This window comes from Giraffa tippelskirchi, chromosome 4, assembly GCF_054371585.1.
Source record: "Giraffa tippelskirchi isolate mGirTip1 chromosome 4, T2T-mGirTip1v1.2.pri, whole genome shotgun sequence".
NCBI lineage: Eukaryota > Metazoa > Chordata > Mammalia > Artiodactyla > Giraffidae > Giraffa > Giraffa tippelskirchi.
In genome coordinates this window covers 141,887,181-141,904,149 of record NC_137278.1, presented here as the reverse complement: position 1 = coordinate 141,904,149, position 16,969 = coordinate 141,887,181, and the positions used below count along the sequence as shown (strand labels likewise).

The 16,969-nt window shown below is 35.4% G+C and overlaps 1 protein-coding gene across 1 annotated transcript in view; it reads left to right on the top strand.

The window, feature by feature from the left end:
• The window catches only part of REDIC1 (regulator of DNA class I crossover intermediates 1), an 87,175-nt gene that overhangs the window by 9,074 nt on the left and 61,132 nt on the right, over nt 1-16,969 (top strand). Inside the window, exons 2-5 of the mRNA XM_081483685.1 lie at nt 8,521-8,560; nt 11,291-11,429; nt 15,734-15,866; nt 16,332-16,380. Of these exons, the coding sequence (XP_081339811.1) occupies nt 8,521-8,560; nt 11,291-11,429; nt 15,734-15,866; nt 16,332-16,380 (361 nt within the window). The remainder of the gene's footprint in view (nt 1-8,520; nt 8,561-11,290; nt 11,430-15,733; nt 15,867-16,331; nt 16,381-16,969) is intronic.

Sequence of the window (16,969 nt, the reverse complement as noted above, 5' to 3'; positions counted from 1 at the left end):
AAAAATAATGTAACAAATATCTATATTCCTTCTTCTTAGAATTGATAACTTGTAGTGTTTTATGAAGACATTATGACCTACTGATTTTCTTTTTATTATGTGCTATAATGGCAACCAATAGTGTTCATTCAAACTTTTATTGAAATATATAGTTGCAGTATGTGTTTTTAAAAATCCATTTTCCCAAATAGCATAATAATTGTTGAAAGAATGAGCCTTATTTCCACTTTCCCACTCTCAGTTCTCTGGTAGTTAAAATTTCAAGACAATATTAGAAATACTCTTAAAGTTATTTTATGTAAAGTTTATATAAATTTCATGACAAAACTGTCATTTGAACGAAGTCATAAAGTATTAAGAGTTTTGAATACAAAAATATGGTGACAGAAGTATCTATATATGAAAAAGAGAAACATATATTTTAATTTAGTTGGGTGTTGGAATATATGAAGTGAAGGGATGGAAAACAAGGTTGAAATCTGAATGATGGACAGGCTATGGAAGTCATGATCCTAAGTATTCCTAAGAATCAGTGCTGTGTTTTAGTGTACTTACCTTTGTAGTAAAATATATTGGAGAATATTTGCATAAACTTGAGGAGACTTTAAAATATAATCATGGCTGTTAGTTACATATTTAATATCACAGTAGTCAAACTAGGAAGTACGTGAAATGAGAAATTTCAGGTGTACAAGCTGGGTTTAGAAAACACAGAGGGGCCAGGGATCAAATTGCCAATATTCGTTGAATCATAGAGATAGCAAAGAAGTTCCAGGACAACATCTACTTCTGCTTCATTGACTATGAAAAAGCCTTTGTGTGGATCACAGCAAACTATGGAAAATTCTTAAAAGAGATGGGAATACCAGAGTTCTCTTACCTGTTTCCTATGAAACTAGTAGGTCAAGAAGCAACAGTTTGAACCAGATGTGGATTAATGGACTGGTTCAAAATTTGGAAAAGAGTAAGTCAAGGGTGTATATTGTCACCCTACTTATTTAACTTCTATACAGAGTACATCATGCTAAATACTGGGCTGGATGAATTTCAAGCTGGAATCAAGATTTCTGGGAGCAATATCCACAACCTTGGATATGGAAATGATACCACCCCAATGGCAGAAAGCAAAGAGGAACTAAAGAGCCTCTTGGTTAGGGTGAAAGACGAGCGTGTAAAAACTCACTTAAAACTCAACATTCAAAAAAAATTAGATCATGGCATCTGGTCCCATCACTTCATGGCAAATAGAAATGAAAAAAGTAGAAACAGTGACACATCTTTATTCCCTTGGACTCCAAAATCATTGCAGATGGTGACCGCAGCCATGAAATTAGAAGACACTTGCTCCTTGGAAGGAAAACTATGACAAATCTGGACAGCATATTAAAAAGCAATGCTATCACTTTGCCAGCAAAGGTCCATATAGTCAAAGCTACGGTTTTTCTGGAAGTCGTGCAGATGTCAGAGTTGGGCCATAGAGAAGGCTGAGTGCTGAAGAATTGATGCTTTCGATATGTGGTACTGGAGAAGACTCTTGAGAGTCCCTTGGACTGCAAGGAGATCAAACCAGTCAATCCTAAAGGAAATCAACCCTGAATATTCACTGGAAGGATTGATGCTGAAGCTGAAGCTCCAATACTTTGGCCACCTGATGCAAAGAGCCAACTCATTGGAAATGATGCTGATGCTGGGGAAGATTGAGGGCAGCAGGAGAAGAGGGCAACAGAGAATGAGATGGTTGAATGGCATCATTGGCTCAATTGACATGCGTTTGCGCTAACTCCAGGAGATAGTGAAGGACAGAGAAGTCCATGGGGTTGCAAAGAGTCAGACGTGGTTTACCAACTGGACAACAGCAAAACTAGACAGATGACTTCTGGGGATTCATATTTTTAAAATGGAAAGCTGTTTTAATTATGTGGACATCTTTCTTCTTTGTCAGATATGAAATCCATCATTTCCCCTATTATTTAGGGGTGTTAGAAAACACAGTAAGATTGCTATCTTACTTTGTTTCTCTCAAGCTTTATTGAGGTATAATTGACAATAAATACAAGGTATTTAAGTATACAACATGATAATTTGATATATGTGAATATTCTGAAAGTATTCTTCTCATCAAGTTAATTACTATATCCATCACCTCACAGATTTATTTTTTGGTGAGAACATTTATTTTCTCCTCTCCTAGCAAATTTCAGTTATACAATACAACATTATCTACTCTACTTACCATGGTATACATTAGATCCTCAGACCTTAGTCATCTTGTAACTGAAAATTTGTATCCTTTTTTACAGAGCTTTCCCTCCCTATTTTCCCCACCCTTCAGGAAACATTTTTCTGTTCTCCGAATCTGAGTTTGATTTTTTTTTTTTCTTTTCAGATTCCACATATAACTGTTACCATGTGAATTTGTCGTTTTCTGCCTGGATTATTTTGATTATGATAATGCCCTCCAAGTTCATCCGTATTATTGCAACTGACATAATTTCATTTTGTTAAACACCTTTTTATTTTCTTCTTAATTTTTTTGGCCACATCACACCACATGAGGGATCTTAGTTTCCCACCATTTGCATTGGAAGCACAGAATCTTAACCACTGGACTGCCAAGAAAGTCCCTGATTTCATTCATTTTAAAAGCTCATTGACATTCCATTGTGTATATATGTACAGCATTTTCTTGATCTGTTCATCTCTAACTGTGGTTGATGAACACTTGTTTTTATATCTTGGCTATGGAATAATGCTGCTATGAACATGTGACTAGAGCTATCTCTTTGAGATATTGATTTCTTTTGGATACATACCCAGAAGTGGGATTGCTGAATCATGTATGTGGTAGCTCTGTTTTTAATTTCTTGAGGAAATTCCATACTGTTTTCCATAGTGGCAGCACCAATTTACATTGCTAGCCACAGTTTACAGCGGTTCCCTCTTTTCTGCTTCCCAGCATTTCTTTCTTTTTAAAAAGACATTTATTTATATATTTTTATATTTATTTATTTGGCTGTACCTTGCCTTAGTTGCAGCAGTCAGGATCTTTGATCTTCACTGCAGCATGCAGAATCTTTAGTTGCAGCATGCAAACTCTTGGTGCATTTACCTGACCAGAGATTGAACCCGGGGTCCCTGCATTGGGAATAGGAGTCTTAACCACCAGACCACCAGGGAAATGCTTCTAGCATTTATCTTTTTTCTTTTTGATAAAAGTAATCCTAACTGGTGTATGATGATAAAACACTGTGGTTTTAATCTGAATTTACCTGATAGTTGTGTTGAGCATGTTTTCATGTGCCTGTTGGCCATTGGTATGTCTTTTTTTGGAAAAATATCTATTTAGGTCCTTTGCCAATTTGTAAATTGGGTTATTTGCATTTTTGCTATGGAGTAATATGAATTCCTTACATATTTTAGATATTGATTCCTTGTCAATATAAGATATGCAAATATTTCATATGGGGGTCTGTTCCCAGAACAGAGTTCTCATCAGAAGTATCTGCACATATGGACTGGGTAGGGTGTGGGAAACCTGGCAGGGCCTGCAGATCAGATTCCAATCTGTGTCCCATTGTCTGTGTGGCCCATCAAACATTTATGTACCAAGCATTTGCTTTTCCATCTCTATATGAATTGCCTTTCTCTCCTGTAAAATCCCAAACCGCTATTCCCAATATCCTTTTTTGTCTTTAGGTGAAGATGGTATTTAAGGTGAGGACTTTAGCCATTTTGGTTAATTACTCAGTTTTCCTTGGTCTCTTTCATGTGTGGAGAAGGAATTGGCAACCCGCTCTAGTGTTCTTGCCAGAAAAATTCCATGGACAGAGGAGCCTGGTGGGTTATAGTCCATGGAGTTGCAAAGTCTCAGACATGACTGAGCATGGACTGAACATGACTGAACTAACTTGGAGGGGCTTCCCTGGGTCCCTGGTGGCTTAGTCAGTAAGGAATCTGCCTGCAATGGAGGAGACTACCTGAAGTATAGGAGACCAGGGTTCAATCCCTGCGTCGGGAAGATCCCCTGGAGAAGGAAATGGCAACCCACTCCAGTATTCTTGCCTGGAAAATCCCATGGACAGAGTAGCCTGGCAGGCTGCAGTCCATGGAGTTGCAAAGAGTCGGACACGACGGAGTGACTAAACCACCACTTTCATGCATACATGTTATTAAACTTTTGTGTGGCTTTCTCCTGTTAATGTGTCTCGTGTCAACTTAATTCTTAGATCAGTCAGAAGAACGTAGAAGGGCAGATGAAAGTTTTTTTCTGTCTGACACAATCTTGGTTAATCCTTGGGAGGAAGAAACAACTTTGTTGTCTTATTTCAATGTTGATCTAAGTGAAACCATTAAAGCAACTGTTAGGAATATGTGTATATATATAGAGAGAAGGAGAGCCCTCCCAACATGCACACATATAAATACATACATACAAATAAATACCTGACATAGCCAAATAAAAAAATCACTTTTGGATTGTTAACTATTTTAACTGTACATCTCTTTAATGAGGCTTCCATGGTAGCTCATCTGGTAAAGAATCTGCCTGCAATGCAGGAGACCCCGGTTCAATTCCTGGGTCAGGAAGATCCACTGGAGAAGGGATAGGCTTCCCACTACAGTATTCTTGGGCTTCCTTGGTGGCTCAGCAGGTAAAGAATCTGCTTGCAGTGCAGAAGATCTGAGTTCGATCTCTGGGTTGGGAAGATCCCCTGGAGAAGGATGGCTCTACCCACTCCAGCATTCTGGCCTGGAGAATTCCATGGACAGTATAGTCCATGTGGTCACAAAGAGTCGAACACAACTGAGCCACTCTCACTTTCACTTTTTTTTTCCCTTTAGTGGATATTTATACTCTTTGACAGCCCAGTATCTGAGCTTGTCTACTTCTGAGGTGTTTCTCACCTTATGAATTTTGATAGTAGGCACAGCCCACCTCAGTGTTCTTGCCTGGGGAATCCCAAGAACAGAGTAGTCTGACAGGCTATGGTCCATAGAGTTACAAAGAGTCAGACACAACTTAAGTGACTTAGCACACACACACAGCACAGCCTATCTACCTCTGTAGAATCTAGAAGGAAAAAACAAAACAAAACAGAACTGTTTCAGCCTGTTTTGCTATTAGTGAATGGGCATATGATCTAAGCTCAGATTGATGCCCCTATCTTTTACCTTGAATCAAGTTAGTAACCCAAAGAAATAAGGCCTGCAGGGTGACTACTCTAGTTGCAGGCAGCTTCAGGAGCTGCAACAGGATTGAATTTTCAGGGTTAGTAATGCTAGAAGATTCCAGAAGAGGTGGTTGTTCATTGTTCAGGAGTAGAAATGCTGCAGTCAGTGGCGTCCAGTGTTCACAAGTGCTAGCAGTGGTATCCTTTTGAGACTAATCATGGTGTAATTTTGACTGTGACACCACAGCTGCTTAGTCTTCCTTGTTCCTGCCAGTTGCCAAACCTGCTTCCTCAGCCCTTTGGCAGATCTACTGGTTATCCAATTTCCTTTTAACTTATTTTCTATTTAAATTAACCAAAGGTGTTTTCCTTTTTGGTAACTATGAATCCTAACTGATATTCTTTTTTAATGTAGGTAGTTGAAAGTGACTGTATTCAGTAAAACATTTACACATAGAGTACTGTTTAGTAACATTGTTGCCTTAATAATAGTATAAAATGTTTAGTTCAAGAAATTACCTTTGTGGGAATGCAAACTAGTACAGCCACTATGGAGAACAGTGTGGAGATTCCTTAAAAAACTGAGAATAGAACTGCCATATGACCCAGCAATCCCACTGCTGGGTATACACACCGAGGAAACCAGAATTGAAAGAGACACGTGTACCCCAGTGTTCCTTGCCGCACTGTTTATAATAGCCAGGACATGGAAGCAACCTAGATGTCCATCAGCAGACGAATGGATAAGGAAGCTGTGGTACATATACACAATGGAATATTACTCAGCCATTAAAAAGAATACATTTGAATCAGTTCTATTGAGATGGATGAAACTGGAGCCCATTATACAGAGTGAAGTAAGCCAGAAAGAAAAACACCAATACAGTATACTAATGCATATATATGGAATTTGAAAGATGGTAATGATAACCCTATATGCGAGACAGAATAAGAGACACAGATGCATAGAACAGTCTTATGGACTCTAAGGGAGAAGGTGAAGGTGGGACGTTCTGAGAGAATAGCATTGAAACATGTATATTATCATATGTGAAACAGAACACCATTCCAGGTTCGATGCATGAGACAAATGCTCAGGGTTGGGGCAATGGGATGACCCAGAGGGATGGAATGGGGAGGGAGGAGGGAGGGGGGTTCAGGATGGGGAAAACATGTAAACCCATGGCTGATTCATGTCAATGTATGGCAAAAACCACTACAATATTGTAAAGTAATTAGCCCCCAACTAAAATAAATAAATTAAAAAAAAAAGAAAGATATGATTAAAATAAATAGGTACTGTCAAAAAAAAAAAGAAATTACCTTTGACTTATACATCAGGATCCATTTTTACTTTCATTGTGGTTTAATGATAGAAGGCTGATCTAGCAACTGGTCTTGAATTCCTAATTAATTTTTTCTTAGGCAAATAGAAATGGGGATTATCTAGTACATAGAATTTGGTAAAAGCCATAAGATAATGTCCTGGATAATGGAAAATCAGCCTGGATAAGTTTGTTTGTTTTATACATATATGAAGACTATATTTAGTTTTTGACTTATCCCTAATTATATTGATCTTTAAAATGTGCAACTACTTATAAAACTGATGTTTCTATTTTCTCTTTATAATCTGGATTGTTAAGTGTTATTACAGCCTCTTCTTATATTTCTGAACTTTGAAAAGTCACTTCGTTTTCTGTGCCATAGTTTTTTAAGTTTTGAAATGATGGAGAATAAACTAATCTCAAAGGTCCTTTCTAGCCTTAGCATTTGATGAGTTAATGAAATGTGATTTATTTCCTTTTTTTCCTAAAGTTTGAATGCCAACAGTATACTTATGATGCAGCATGGAGCATGATAGATTTGATTTATTGTTCTGCTACTGCCAAGTCACTTCAGTCGTGTCCGACTCTGTGCGACCCCACAGAGGGCAGCCCACCAGGCTCCCCCGTCCCTGATATTCTCCAGGCAAGAACACCGGTGTGGGTTGCCATTTCCTTCTCCAGTGCATGAAAGTGAAAAGTGAAAGTGAAGTCACTCAGTCATGTCCGACCCTTAGCAAACCCATGGACTGCAGCCTACCAGGCTCCTCTGTCCATAGGATTTTCCAGGCAAGATTTATTGTTCAGTGACCTCAAAATGATCAATTTAAGACATCTATTGGGAAATATGTTAAATAATAAGTTCAGTAAACAGCAGAGTCTAGAGATATTCAGTAACTGTCCTTCATGTAGTTTATGAAAATCATTTGGAAAAATGAACAGCTCTGTATATTCACAGTTAGCATGCTTGAAAGGAAGTAGAAGGCACTGATTTAAAATTTCAAAGCTAGAATTCTTGAATTTGAATCCTAGGTCTATCACTTATTAGCAGTGTGACCTTGGACAAATTAATTAACCTCTCCGTGTCTAGTTTCTTCATCAGTAAAATGGGAGTAAAAATAGAACTTACCTTATAGAGTTGCTATGAAGATTGAATGAATTTTTACATGTAAAGATTCTGGAGTATCTAGAATGATGCAAAATATATGGTACTCATCATTAGCAATTTTATTTTCATATTATTGCATAGTATCATAAAACTAGAATACATTTTGTTATTTTATTTATAATTCTTAAATATTGAATTTGAGACCATAATTTCATGTATGTCCAAAAGATATATTGTGCATATTTGCTTATATTATCAATAAATGTTTTGTATCATTTCACTATTATTAGTAAAGCAAATATTTTATAACTCTTAAATGCTGCACTATCATTGGGATTCAGTGCAGTTTTTGGCACGAAGATTATGTGGTCTAAAGCACATCCATAATGACTATCAGTGTTTTAAAGAAGTTCTGAGGTTTCAGATACACGTAGCTAATGTAACTGAAGTTGCTCTAATTATAAACCTAACATTTCGTTAGATCCTATATAGATTTTTATCTTCTCTCTATTCTGTGTTAATTTTAGTAGAATATTGAATTACAAGGAAAGGTAAAGAAAATACCAGTGTTGACCTAGAATATTGCTATCAGATAAGAGTGTTTCAGTGATACTTTCTTTCCAATGCACTAATTTCTCGCTTATCTTGACTTTTATAACTGTTTTATTTTATGCTTAATTATTCACCATAGGTCTGGAGTCTGTTTTATTAGTTCTTGGATTTTTTATCCAAGGAAGATTTTGTGAAGCAGTATATACTTTATAAATAATTTGAAAACATTTTTATAGTTTCTTCTCAGAAAATAATTATTGCTACTTTTAGGTTTTAATTCCAAGTCTTCAATTCAGATAAAATGGAAGTTGTTTTAGAGAACATTCATTTAATCATTATAAAATAATCCTACTTCCCTTTTCAGGACCAGGGTTCTGATCAAGCAGGAAAGGAGAAAGCAGAAGGTAAAGAGAATATATTTTTATTGTGTCTCATGGTGTTACAAGAACAGTGATATTTTGGAGCATTTTTCCAAGGTTAATAAATTCACCTGAGTGAAACTGGAAGACCATCTTAGTCTTCTTCATTCTTATAGATAGCTTAATTAGCTACCCATTTTTCTCAGGCACAGAATTATGGAGCATTGTTGATTCTTGTTGTCATCTAGTTCCAATATATCCCAAGTCTGATCACTTCTCACAGTTAGTACTATTAGCCCCCTTATCCACATCATTATCATTTGTTGCCCAGGGTGCTATAATAACCTTATAACCTATCTCCTACTTTTTTTAGTGTTTTTAAAAAATAATTACATTGATTGTATTACATAGTAAAGTTGAGCGTGTATCTTGCAAAAGAGTGATATATATCCCAAGGAAACTTCCATATGTGCAGCTTGAGATATGCACATGCTTCTTTGGATCTTTGTTGTTGTTAAATAGCAAACGAGAGAGAGAGAGAAGAAGAAAGAGAGGAAGAAGAAGGACAGGGTACAGGGGAGAGAAAAGGGAGCACCAAATAAATGTCTAGGAGCAGTAGAATGGTTAAGCAACTTGCGGTATACCCAAGGTATAGCAGTGAAAATGTATCATCTGCATGTAATTACTGTAGATAAATCTCAAAAACAGAATGTTGAGCAAATGAGGAAACTCACAGAAAAATACAAGCAGTGAGATTTCATTTACAAAATGTCCTAAAACGGTAAAAATATGTTCAGAGGTGAAAGTGAAAGTCACTCACTAGTGTCCAACTCTTTACAAGCCCATGGACTATATAGCCCATGGAATTCTCCAGGCAGAATGCTGGAGTGGGTAGCCTTTCCCTTCTCCAGGGGATCTTCCCAACCTAGGGATGGAACCCAGGTCTCCCGCATTGCAGATGGATTCTTTACCAGCTGAGCCACCAGGGAAGCCCAAGAATACTGGAGTGGGAAGCCTATCCCTTCTCCAGTGGATCTTCCCGACCCAGGAATTGTACCGGGGTCTGCTGCATTGCAGGCAGATTCTTTACCAACTGAGCTACCAGTGAAGCCTCAGAGGTAGTAAAATTTAAAGAAAAGTTAAGGGAGTGATTGTGATGAAAGTAGGATATTTGTTTCCTCAGTGAAATGATACCTTATTGTAAATTTAACCTTTTTTTTTCTTGGTTACTACTGAGGCTGACTATCTTTTCATTCAGACTTTCTGCTTCATGAGATACATTTCCAGGTATTTCTTTCATTTTTCATTTGGGTTGTTTGTCTTTTTCTTACTGTGTTTTTTATATTTAGGAATTCTTTGTCAGTTATATGTGTACTCAGTAGCTTTTATTTTTACTTTCTTAATAATAGCTTTGAAGGAAAGTTCTCATTTTTAATGTCATTGAATTTATCAAAAAGTTTTTTGCTCTTTCTTTTATTCTTTTGTATTCTGTTCTTCACACAATTGTTAGTATGATTTTTTTTTGGAAAAACACAAACCAGGATTTATCATTTCATTAAAAACCTCAATTGCTTTTCATTGCTTTTAGAATTAATCTGATATAACCATATCTTGACAATCCCAGGTGGTGTAGTGGTAAAGAATCCGCCTGCCAATGCATTAGATGTGGATTCAATCCCTGGGATGGGAAGATCCCCTGGAGTAGGAAATGGCAACTCACTCCATTATTCTTACCTGAGAAATTTTTTCTTGTCCTTCCATGGATACAGGAGCCAGGTGGGCCACACATGGGGTCACAAAGAGTCAGATACTACTGAACAACATGCACGCAACCATAGCCTAAAAGGACGTAAAGGATCTGCATCCTGCCTGCTTCTCTGACCTTATGTTTTACTACTCACCCTGTTGTTCATTGTATTTCAACCACAATGACCTTCTTTTTGCCACTCTTCTTCCCTTTCTCTGAAATAGTCTCCCTTGAGATATTTTGTGTCTGGCTTGTCAATATTTGGGTCTCAGCTAAATTATCTGTTAGATTGACTTTCTCTGATCACTACATCTAAGTAACTCCCCACCCTCTAGTTAATCTTTCTTCAGTATTCTCTTTTATTTATCACTCTTTTCAAAGTCTGGTATTTTCTTATAAATTTATTGATTCTGTTCTCTTCTCCCACCCCTGTTAATATATATTCATAAAAAAGGGATCTTACCACTTTTAATCATTCTGTATCTCCTATGCCTAGAATTGTGTGTAACATAGGCACTTGATATTAAATAATCTATGAATATAGTCTGTCTCCAGACTATTTTTAAAAAAATAATCTAAAAACTATTTGGATCATTCTTTTGGATATTTATAAGAAAAGACTCATGGCACTTTCCTAAAGGATTGATCTCTAGTCATGTCACTTTCTTACTCTTTGAAAATTTCATACCATCCTTTGTCTCCTCAAGCCTCTCTTCCCCAACCCTGTTCTTTTTTCCTTCATACTAATTAGATGACCTTGTCTCATATTTCAAAGGAAATAGAAGCTATCAGATGAGAATTATCTTACATTTCTACCACCAGTTCTATAGGAGGCTGTGAAATTTAGACTCTTTAGGCAAACTGCTAGTTTCATGGTTGACTTTAATTCATATGTAAACATATAAAATGTGTCACAAGAATATAAAAATATTATCATTTATTTGATTGTATTATTGCTTTTTATTATTTATGATTCTGCCTGAAACCATATAGTTGCTGCAGTAACTTTCTATTTATAATTATTTTAGGAATACTTTGAAAAGAAAAGGTTAAAATCAAAAATGAAATTACTGGGAGTTTCATCCCCTGTCAAAAATTCTACTGTCAGTTTAGACCTCCTCAACCTGTATATGGTAAATCAGATATCTTGCCAGAAGAAAACATCTGGTAAGTAAATTTTTCTAATACCATTTTTTTAAGTTTCAATGTGATTATAAGATTTAGTTTTCTAATAAGTGTAATTTTAGAACTCAAAGGATGTGGAAAGGAAACTTTTAAAACTTAGTTGCCTGCTTGAATAAGATTTGTTAATTTTTGCTAAAATCTCTTATTCCTTAATCCATTTATTTTTATTTTTAGGTTGTATAAATGTTATATAAAATTAATTTTATAAGGCATGGTTAGACTTACTACAGTGCAGCTGTTTCAGTTATTACATTATTCTGTCTTGGCAGTTAGTTACCCAAGTTCAGCTAAAGAGTAGGAAATATATGTATTTATTATCTTATACTATTTAGAGAATCTGTTTAAAAAAGAAGAGCTGAAAAGATTTTGTCTCAATGATTAGTTTCCTATCTCACAACTTAAATAATTTCTCAGGCATTCGTGGGATGTTAACTATAGTAGTCTTAATACTTCAAAATAAAGTTCATTTTGTCTTGCACTTTGATTCTTTAAGTAAATAAAAAAGTTTAATCAGACTATTTTTTTTCTATCTCAAGGGACCTTTGTCTGATACTTAATTTTTAAAACAAGTGCTAAAATGAGAGCTTAAGAGAGTTCATAAATGATAGATAGAAATTGATTATAGTATTCTTAGTATCCCCTCTTTTCCTTTCTCTGTCATTTTTTGTTTCTCCCTCCACAGAGCAGTTTACACAAGTAAAAAACTTTTAACTATTATAGTAAAAGTAAATACATAATTCATGGGCTTTAGGAATAAAAGTTTTTGTTGTAAATCTGATTTTACTTTCCTCACTTATATAATACTGTTATCAACTATAGTCAATTTTACATTAGATCTTTAGATCTTAATCATCATACAGCTTAAAGTTTGTGCCCTTCTGCCAGTCTCTGCCTATTTTCCCTTCTCTCTCATCCTCAGCCCCTGGAAACCACTTTTCTAATCTGTGTTTCTATGAGTTTGACTTTTTTTTTTTCCTGATGTTCCACATGTAAGTGATACCATGCCGTATATGTCTTTTTCTGTCTGGCTTATTTCACTTAGCATAATATTTTCAGGGTCCATCCATGTTGTCATAATTGGCAGGATTTTCTTCTTTCTCAAGGCTGAAGACTATTTTGTTTTATGTATACACCACATCTTTGTTTTCCATTCATCCATTGACAGACACTTAGGTTGTTTCCGTATCTTGGTTATTGTGAATAATGCTTCAGTGAACATGAGAGTGCAGATTTGTCTTCAAGATCCTTTTTCATTTCTTTTGGATATATACCCAGAAGGAGGATTGCTGAATCTTGTGTTAGTCTACTTTTAATTTTTTGATGAACCTCCATTCTGTTCTCCATGTGGCTGAACCAATTTATATTTCCACCAACAGTGTGCAAGTGTTTCCTTTTCTCCACATTCTTGTCGGCACTTGTTATCTCTTGTCTTTTTGATAATTCCTTCTGACAGGTTTGAGAAGATGTCTTATTGTGGTTTTGCTTTGCATTTTCCTGATGATTAGTAATATTGAGTACCCCTTGCCATTTGTATGTCTTTTTTGGAAAAATATCTATTCAAGTCCTCTGCCCATATTTAAATTAGTTTTTTTTTTTTTTTGCTAATGAGTTATGTGAATTCTTTATATATTGTGGATATTAACCCCTTATCAGATGTGATCTGCAAATACTTTCTCCTGTTCCTTAGGTTGTCTTTTCATTTTGTTGATGGTTTCTTCTGCTATGCAGTAGCTTTTTAGTTTAATGTAGTCTCACTTGTTTATTTTTGCTTTAGTTGCCTTTGTTTTGATGTCAAATGCAGAAAATTACCAAAATGGAGGACAAAGAGCTTACCCTTTATGTTTGCTATCTTTTCTTTTTAAGAGTTCTATAATTTTGAGTCGTACAGTTTTTACTTGGGCCATGTGCAGCATGCAGGATCTTAGTTCCTCAACCAGGGAATATCTTTATCTCAAAGACAGAGGGACACTGAGAGGAATCTAAATGAACAGGACTGCTGTTTTCCCCAATTTACTACACACTGTGCTCATACTCCTTTTTTGTCCTATCATATTTTCCATAACTTTTCCATTCTTCATCAAACCTAACGTAAAAATACTCAGGTTTAAACACTTCTTTGGGTCTTCATTTTCTTATGCAGTTTTCTATGTAAAACTTATATTAAATAAGTTTGTAGGCTTTCCTCCTATTAATCCATCTTTTGTCATAGGAGCCCCAGTTGGGAGTTTAGAACTGTAGAGGATAGAGGTATTTTTACTCTCCTTCAAAACAAGACTTTATAAGTAAGGCTCAACTAACAGACATTCAAATAATGTTATGAACAGAATGTTTGTGTCCCTCGTCCAAATTCATGTACTGAAATTCCAACTTGTAATGTAATGGTTCAGGAGGGACTTTTAGGAGGCAATTAGGTCATGAGGGTGGAACTGTCATGAATACAATTGTACCCTTGTTAAAGAAATACCAACAACCTCAGATATGCAGATGATACCACTCTAATGGTAGAAGGTGAAGAGAAACTAAAGATTCTCTTGATGAGGGTGAAAGAGGAGAGTGTAAATCTGGCTTAAACCTCAGCATTCAAAAAATGAAGATCATTGCATCCAGTTCCATCACTTCATGGCAAATAGAAGGGCAGAAAGTAGATGCGGTGACAGATTTTCTTTTCTTGGGCTCCAAGATCACTGTGGACAGTGACTGCAGCCATGAAATTAAAAGACACTTGCTCCTTGGAAGGAAAGCTATGAGAAGCCTAGACAGCATATTAAAAAGCAGAGGTGTCACTTTGCCGACAAAGGTGTGTATATAGTCAAAGCTATGGTTTTTTCAGTAGTCATGTGCTGATGTGAGAGCTGGATGTAAAGAGAGCTGAGTGCCAGAGAATTGATACTTTCAAATTAGTCAATCCTAAAGGAAATCTACCCTGAATATTCATTGGAAGGACTGATGCTGAAGCTGAAGCTCCAATACTTTGTGAAGAACCAAGTCATTGGAAAAGACACTGATGCTGGGAAAGATTGATGAGATGGTTAGATAGCATCACTGACTCAATGGACATGAATCTGAGCAAAGTCTGAGATAGTGAAGGACAGAGAAACTTGGCATGCTGCAATCCGTGGAGTTGCAAAGAGTTGAACACAACTTAGTGACTGAACAACAACAACAAAGAAACCCCAGAGAGCTCTTTCTCCCTTTCTACCATCTGAGAGCACAGTGAGAAGATGGTTGTCTGAGAAACAGAAGCAGGCCCTCACCAGACACCAAATTTGCCAGCACCTTGATCTTGGACATCCCAGCCTCCAGACTGAGAAATAAATTTCTGTTGTTCATAATCCACCCAGTCTATGGTATCCAGTTACAGCAGCCTTGAATGGGCCAAGGTACTTAACTAAAAGGAAGGGCAGTGGTGCAGCTGGGCTTCAGAAACTGCTTGAATCAGAGGCTTTGAATTCAATCAAGATTCTTTTCACTTCAGATATTAGCTTCATTCTCTCAGACTGCTTTCATCACTGGGGCTTAAAGCATTACCTTAAAAAACTAACATTGCTCATTTCTCCTAGTTTTGCCATTAGAGAAATACTGAGAGATGTTTCACCTGTCCTGAACTTTTGAAAATTCCACTGAAGGAGCGTTGCCTTACCCCAGGTCTTAGCACTGGAACAATTACTCCTAACCAGAGGGAGCAGTTCTTAATTCTTCTTGGGCTAGATGTCTACCCCTTCACCAATTATTTTTACTGAAAGGCAGGGTTTTATAAGATGGTGGAAAGTCTCCACTAGAACTGTATAGTTGATGCATATGTAAAAAGCATTTCCCAGAAAAGAAAAGTTGTTACAAGTACTGAACAGACAAAACAAACTTTTTCTATAAAGAGAGACAAAGATTCTGCTTCTATAAATTTTAAAAATCTAGTGAGGGAAATAGAGTTAATCAAGAACAACAAAGGATGGTAAGTGTTATAATAGAGAACTTATATAGTGCTATGAGAATGTGTAAGACAACATCTGATATAGTCTGGGGGTCAAGGAAATACTCAAGGAAGAAAAAAGTAGAAGGGATTTAGTAGAACCCCTTTCAAGAGAAGTATATAAGATGATAAAGTAAAAAGAATGATTCAAAATATCTGAGATAGTATTGTAATGACTTCTAGCATATATAGAATACAGGTGGTTTCAGTAAATTTCTAAAATGTGCATTTATTTAATGAACATAGTATATCAAATGATGCTTTAAAAAGATTTTATTTTTCTTATTAGTTTTTATAAATTATATTTTTTTCATTCTAGAAACTGTGAGAAAACCAATGCATGTGAATATGAATAAAGACATAAAAATGCCCCTAAGAAAGCATGATATAGAACTTCCAATGTCACCTAACTGTGTACCATCTAACCTCTGCATTGATGATATAGAAAACAAGTAGGTTTTAGCTAGGTTATATTAATGTATCTATCTGATGTATATATTGCATTAATATATATTATAACATCATATATTATTATGTATTATTTAAATGGTCATTATTGTTTTGCCGTTTTACTCACTGGAAGATATACAAAGGATTTATTCTATAATAGCTCCAGTTTTTGTTTGTTCGGCTGTTATATCTTTAAACTATTAAGACGTTTATCAAATGACCAAATGTCCATACTAAGTTTTTTGTACATATAGTTTGACTTTCTTTATCATAAAATATCTTTCTTATAACAATATAATTTTTAGAAAACTCAATAATATTATGATCTGGAATGAATAGAGTTACTTAGAGTTCCATCTGTTTTCATGAATTTGTATATAACAGTATGAATTTTAAATATATATATATAAAGATGGTCAATTTTATTGCCAGCTATATTTTTAACCTTAAAATTTTATATTTATTAGTGTATACTATCAAAGACTATACACCAAGGAAGAACTTGATCCAGTTCAGGTGAGGTTTTTTAAATTAAATTTTATTATTTTGTTAGTTGTGACATGCCAACAAATGATATAAATTTTTCAAATACTGGAAAAACTTAGTATTTATAATTATTCTTTTAAAAGTTTTTAATATAAGGAACCTACACCTTAAGAATATTTTAACTGATTGCTTATGAGAAACATTTTGGAGTTCTGATAATGTAGATGAGGCTTATGTGTGTGTAACATTTGCTTCTGCTTGTTACTGACAAGCTGTAAAGGATAGTTCATTTGGAGATTCCTGTTTTTGGCTCATGTGATCATCAAGTAATTCATCTCTTCACACAGTGATCAGATTATTTGATTTCATATGAAACTGTGATTTTTGATAGTCTTGTTGATCCTAGGATTATTTTTCAAAGTATTGCAAATGATTCTTTTTTTAGCAAATTTTAATTTTTAAAAATTTTATTTAATTATTTTTTAATTGAAGTATAGTTGATTTACAATGTTGTGTTAGTTTCAGGTATACAGCATAGTGGTTTAATTGTATATATATTTAAATGTTTTTCCTTTATTATTGTGTTCAGTAGCTCAGTCGTCTCCAACTCTTTGTGACC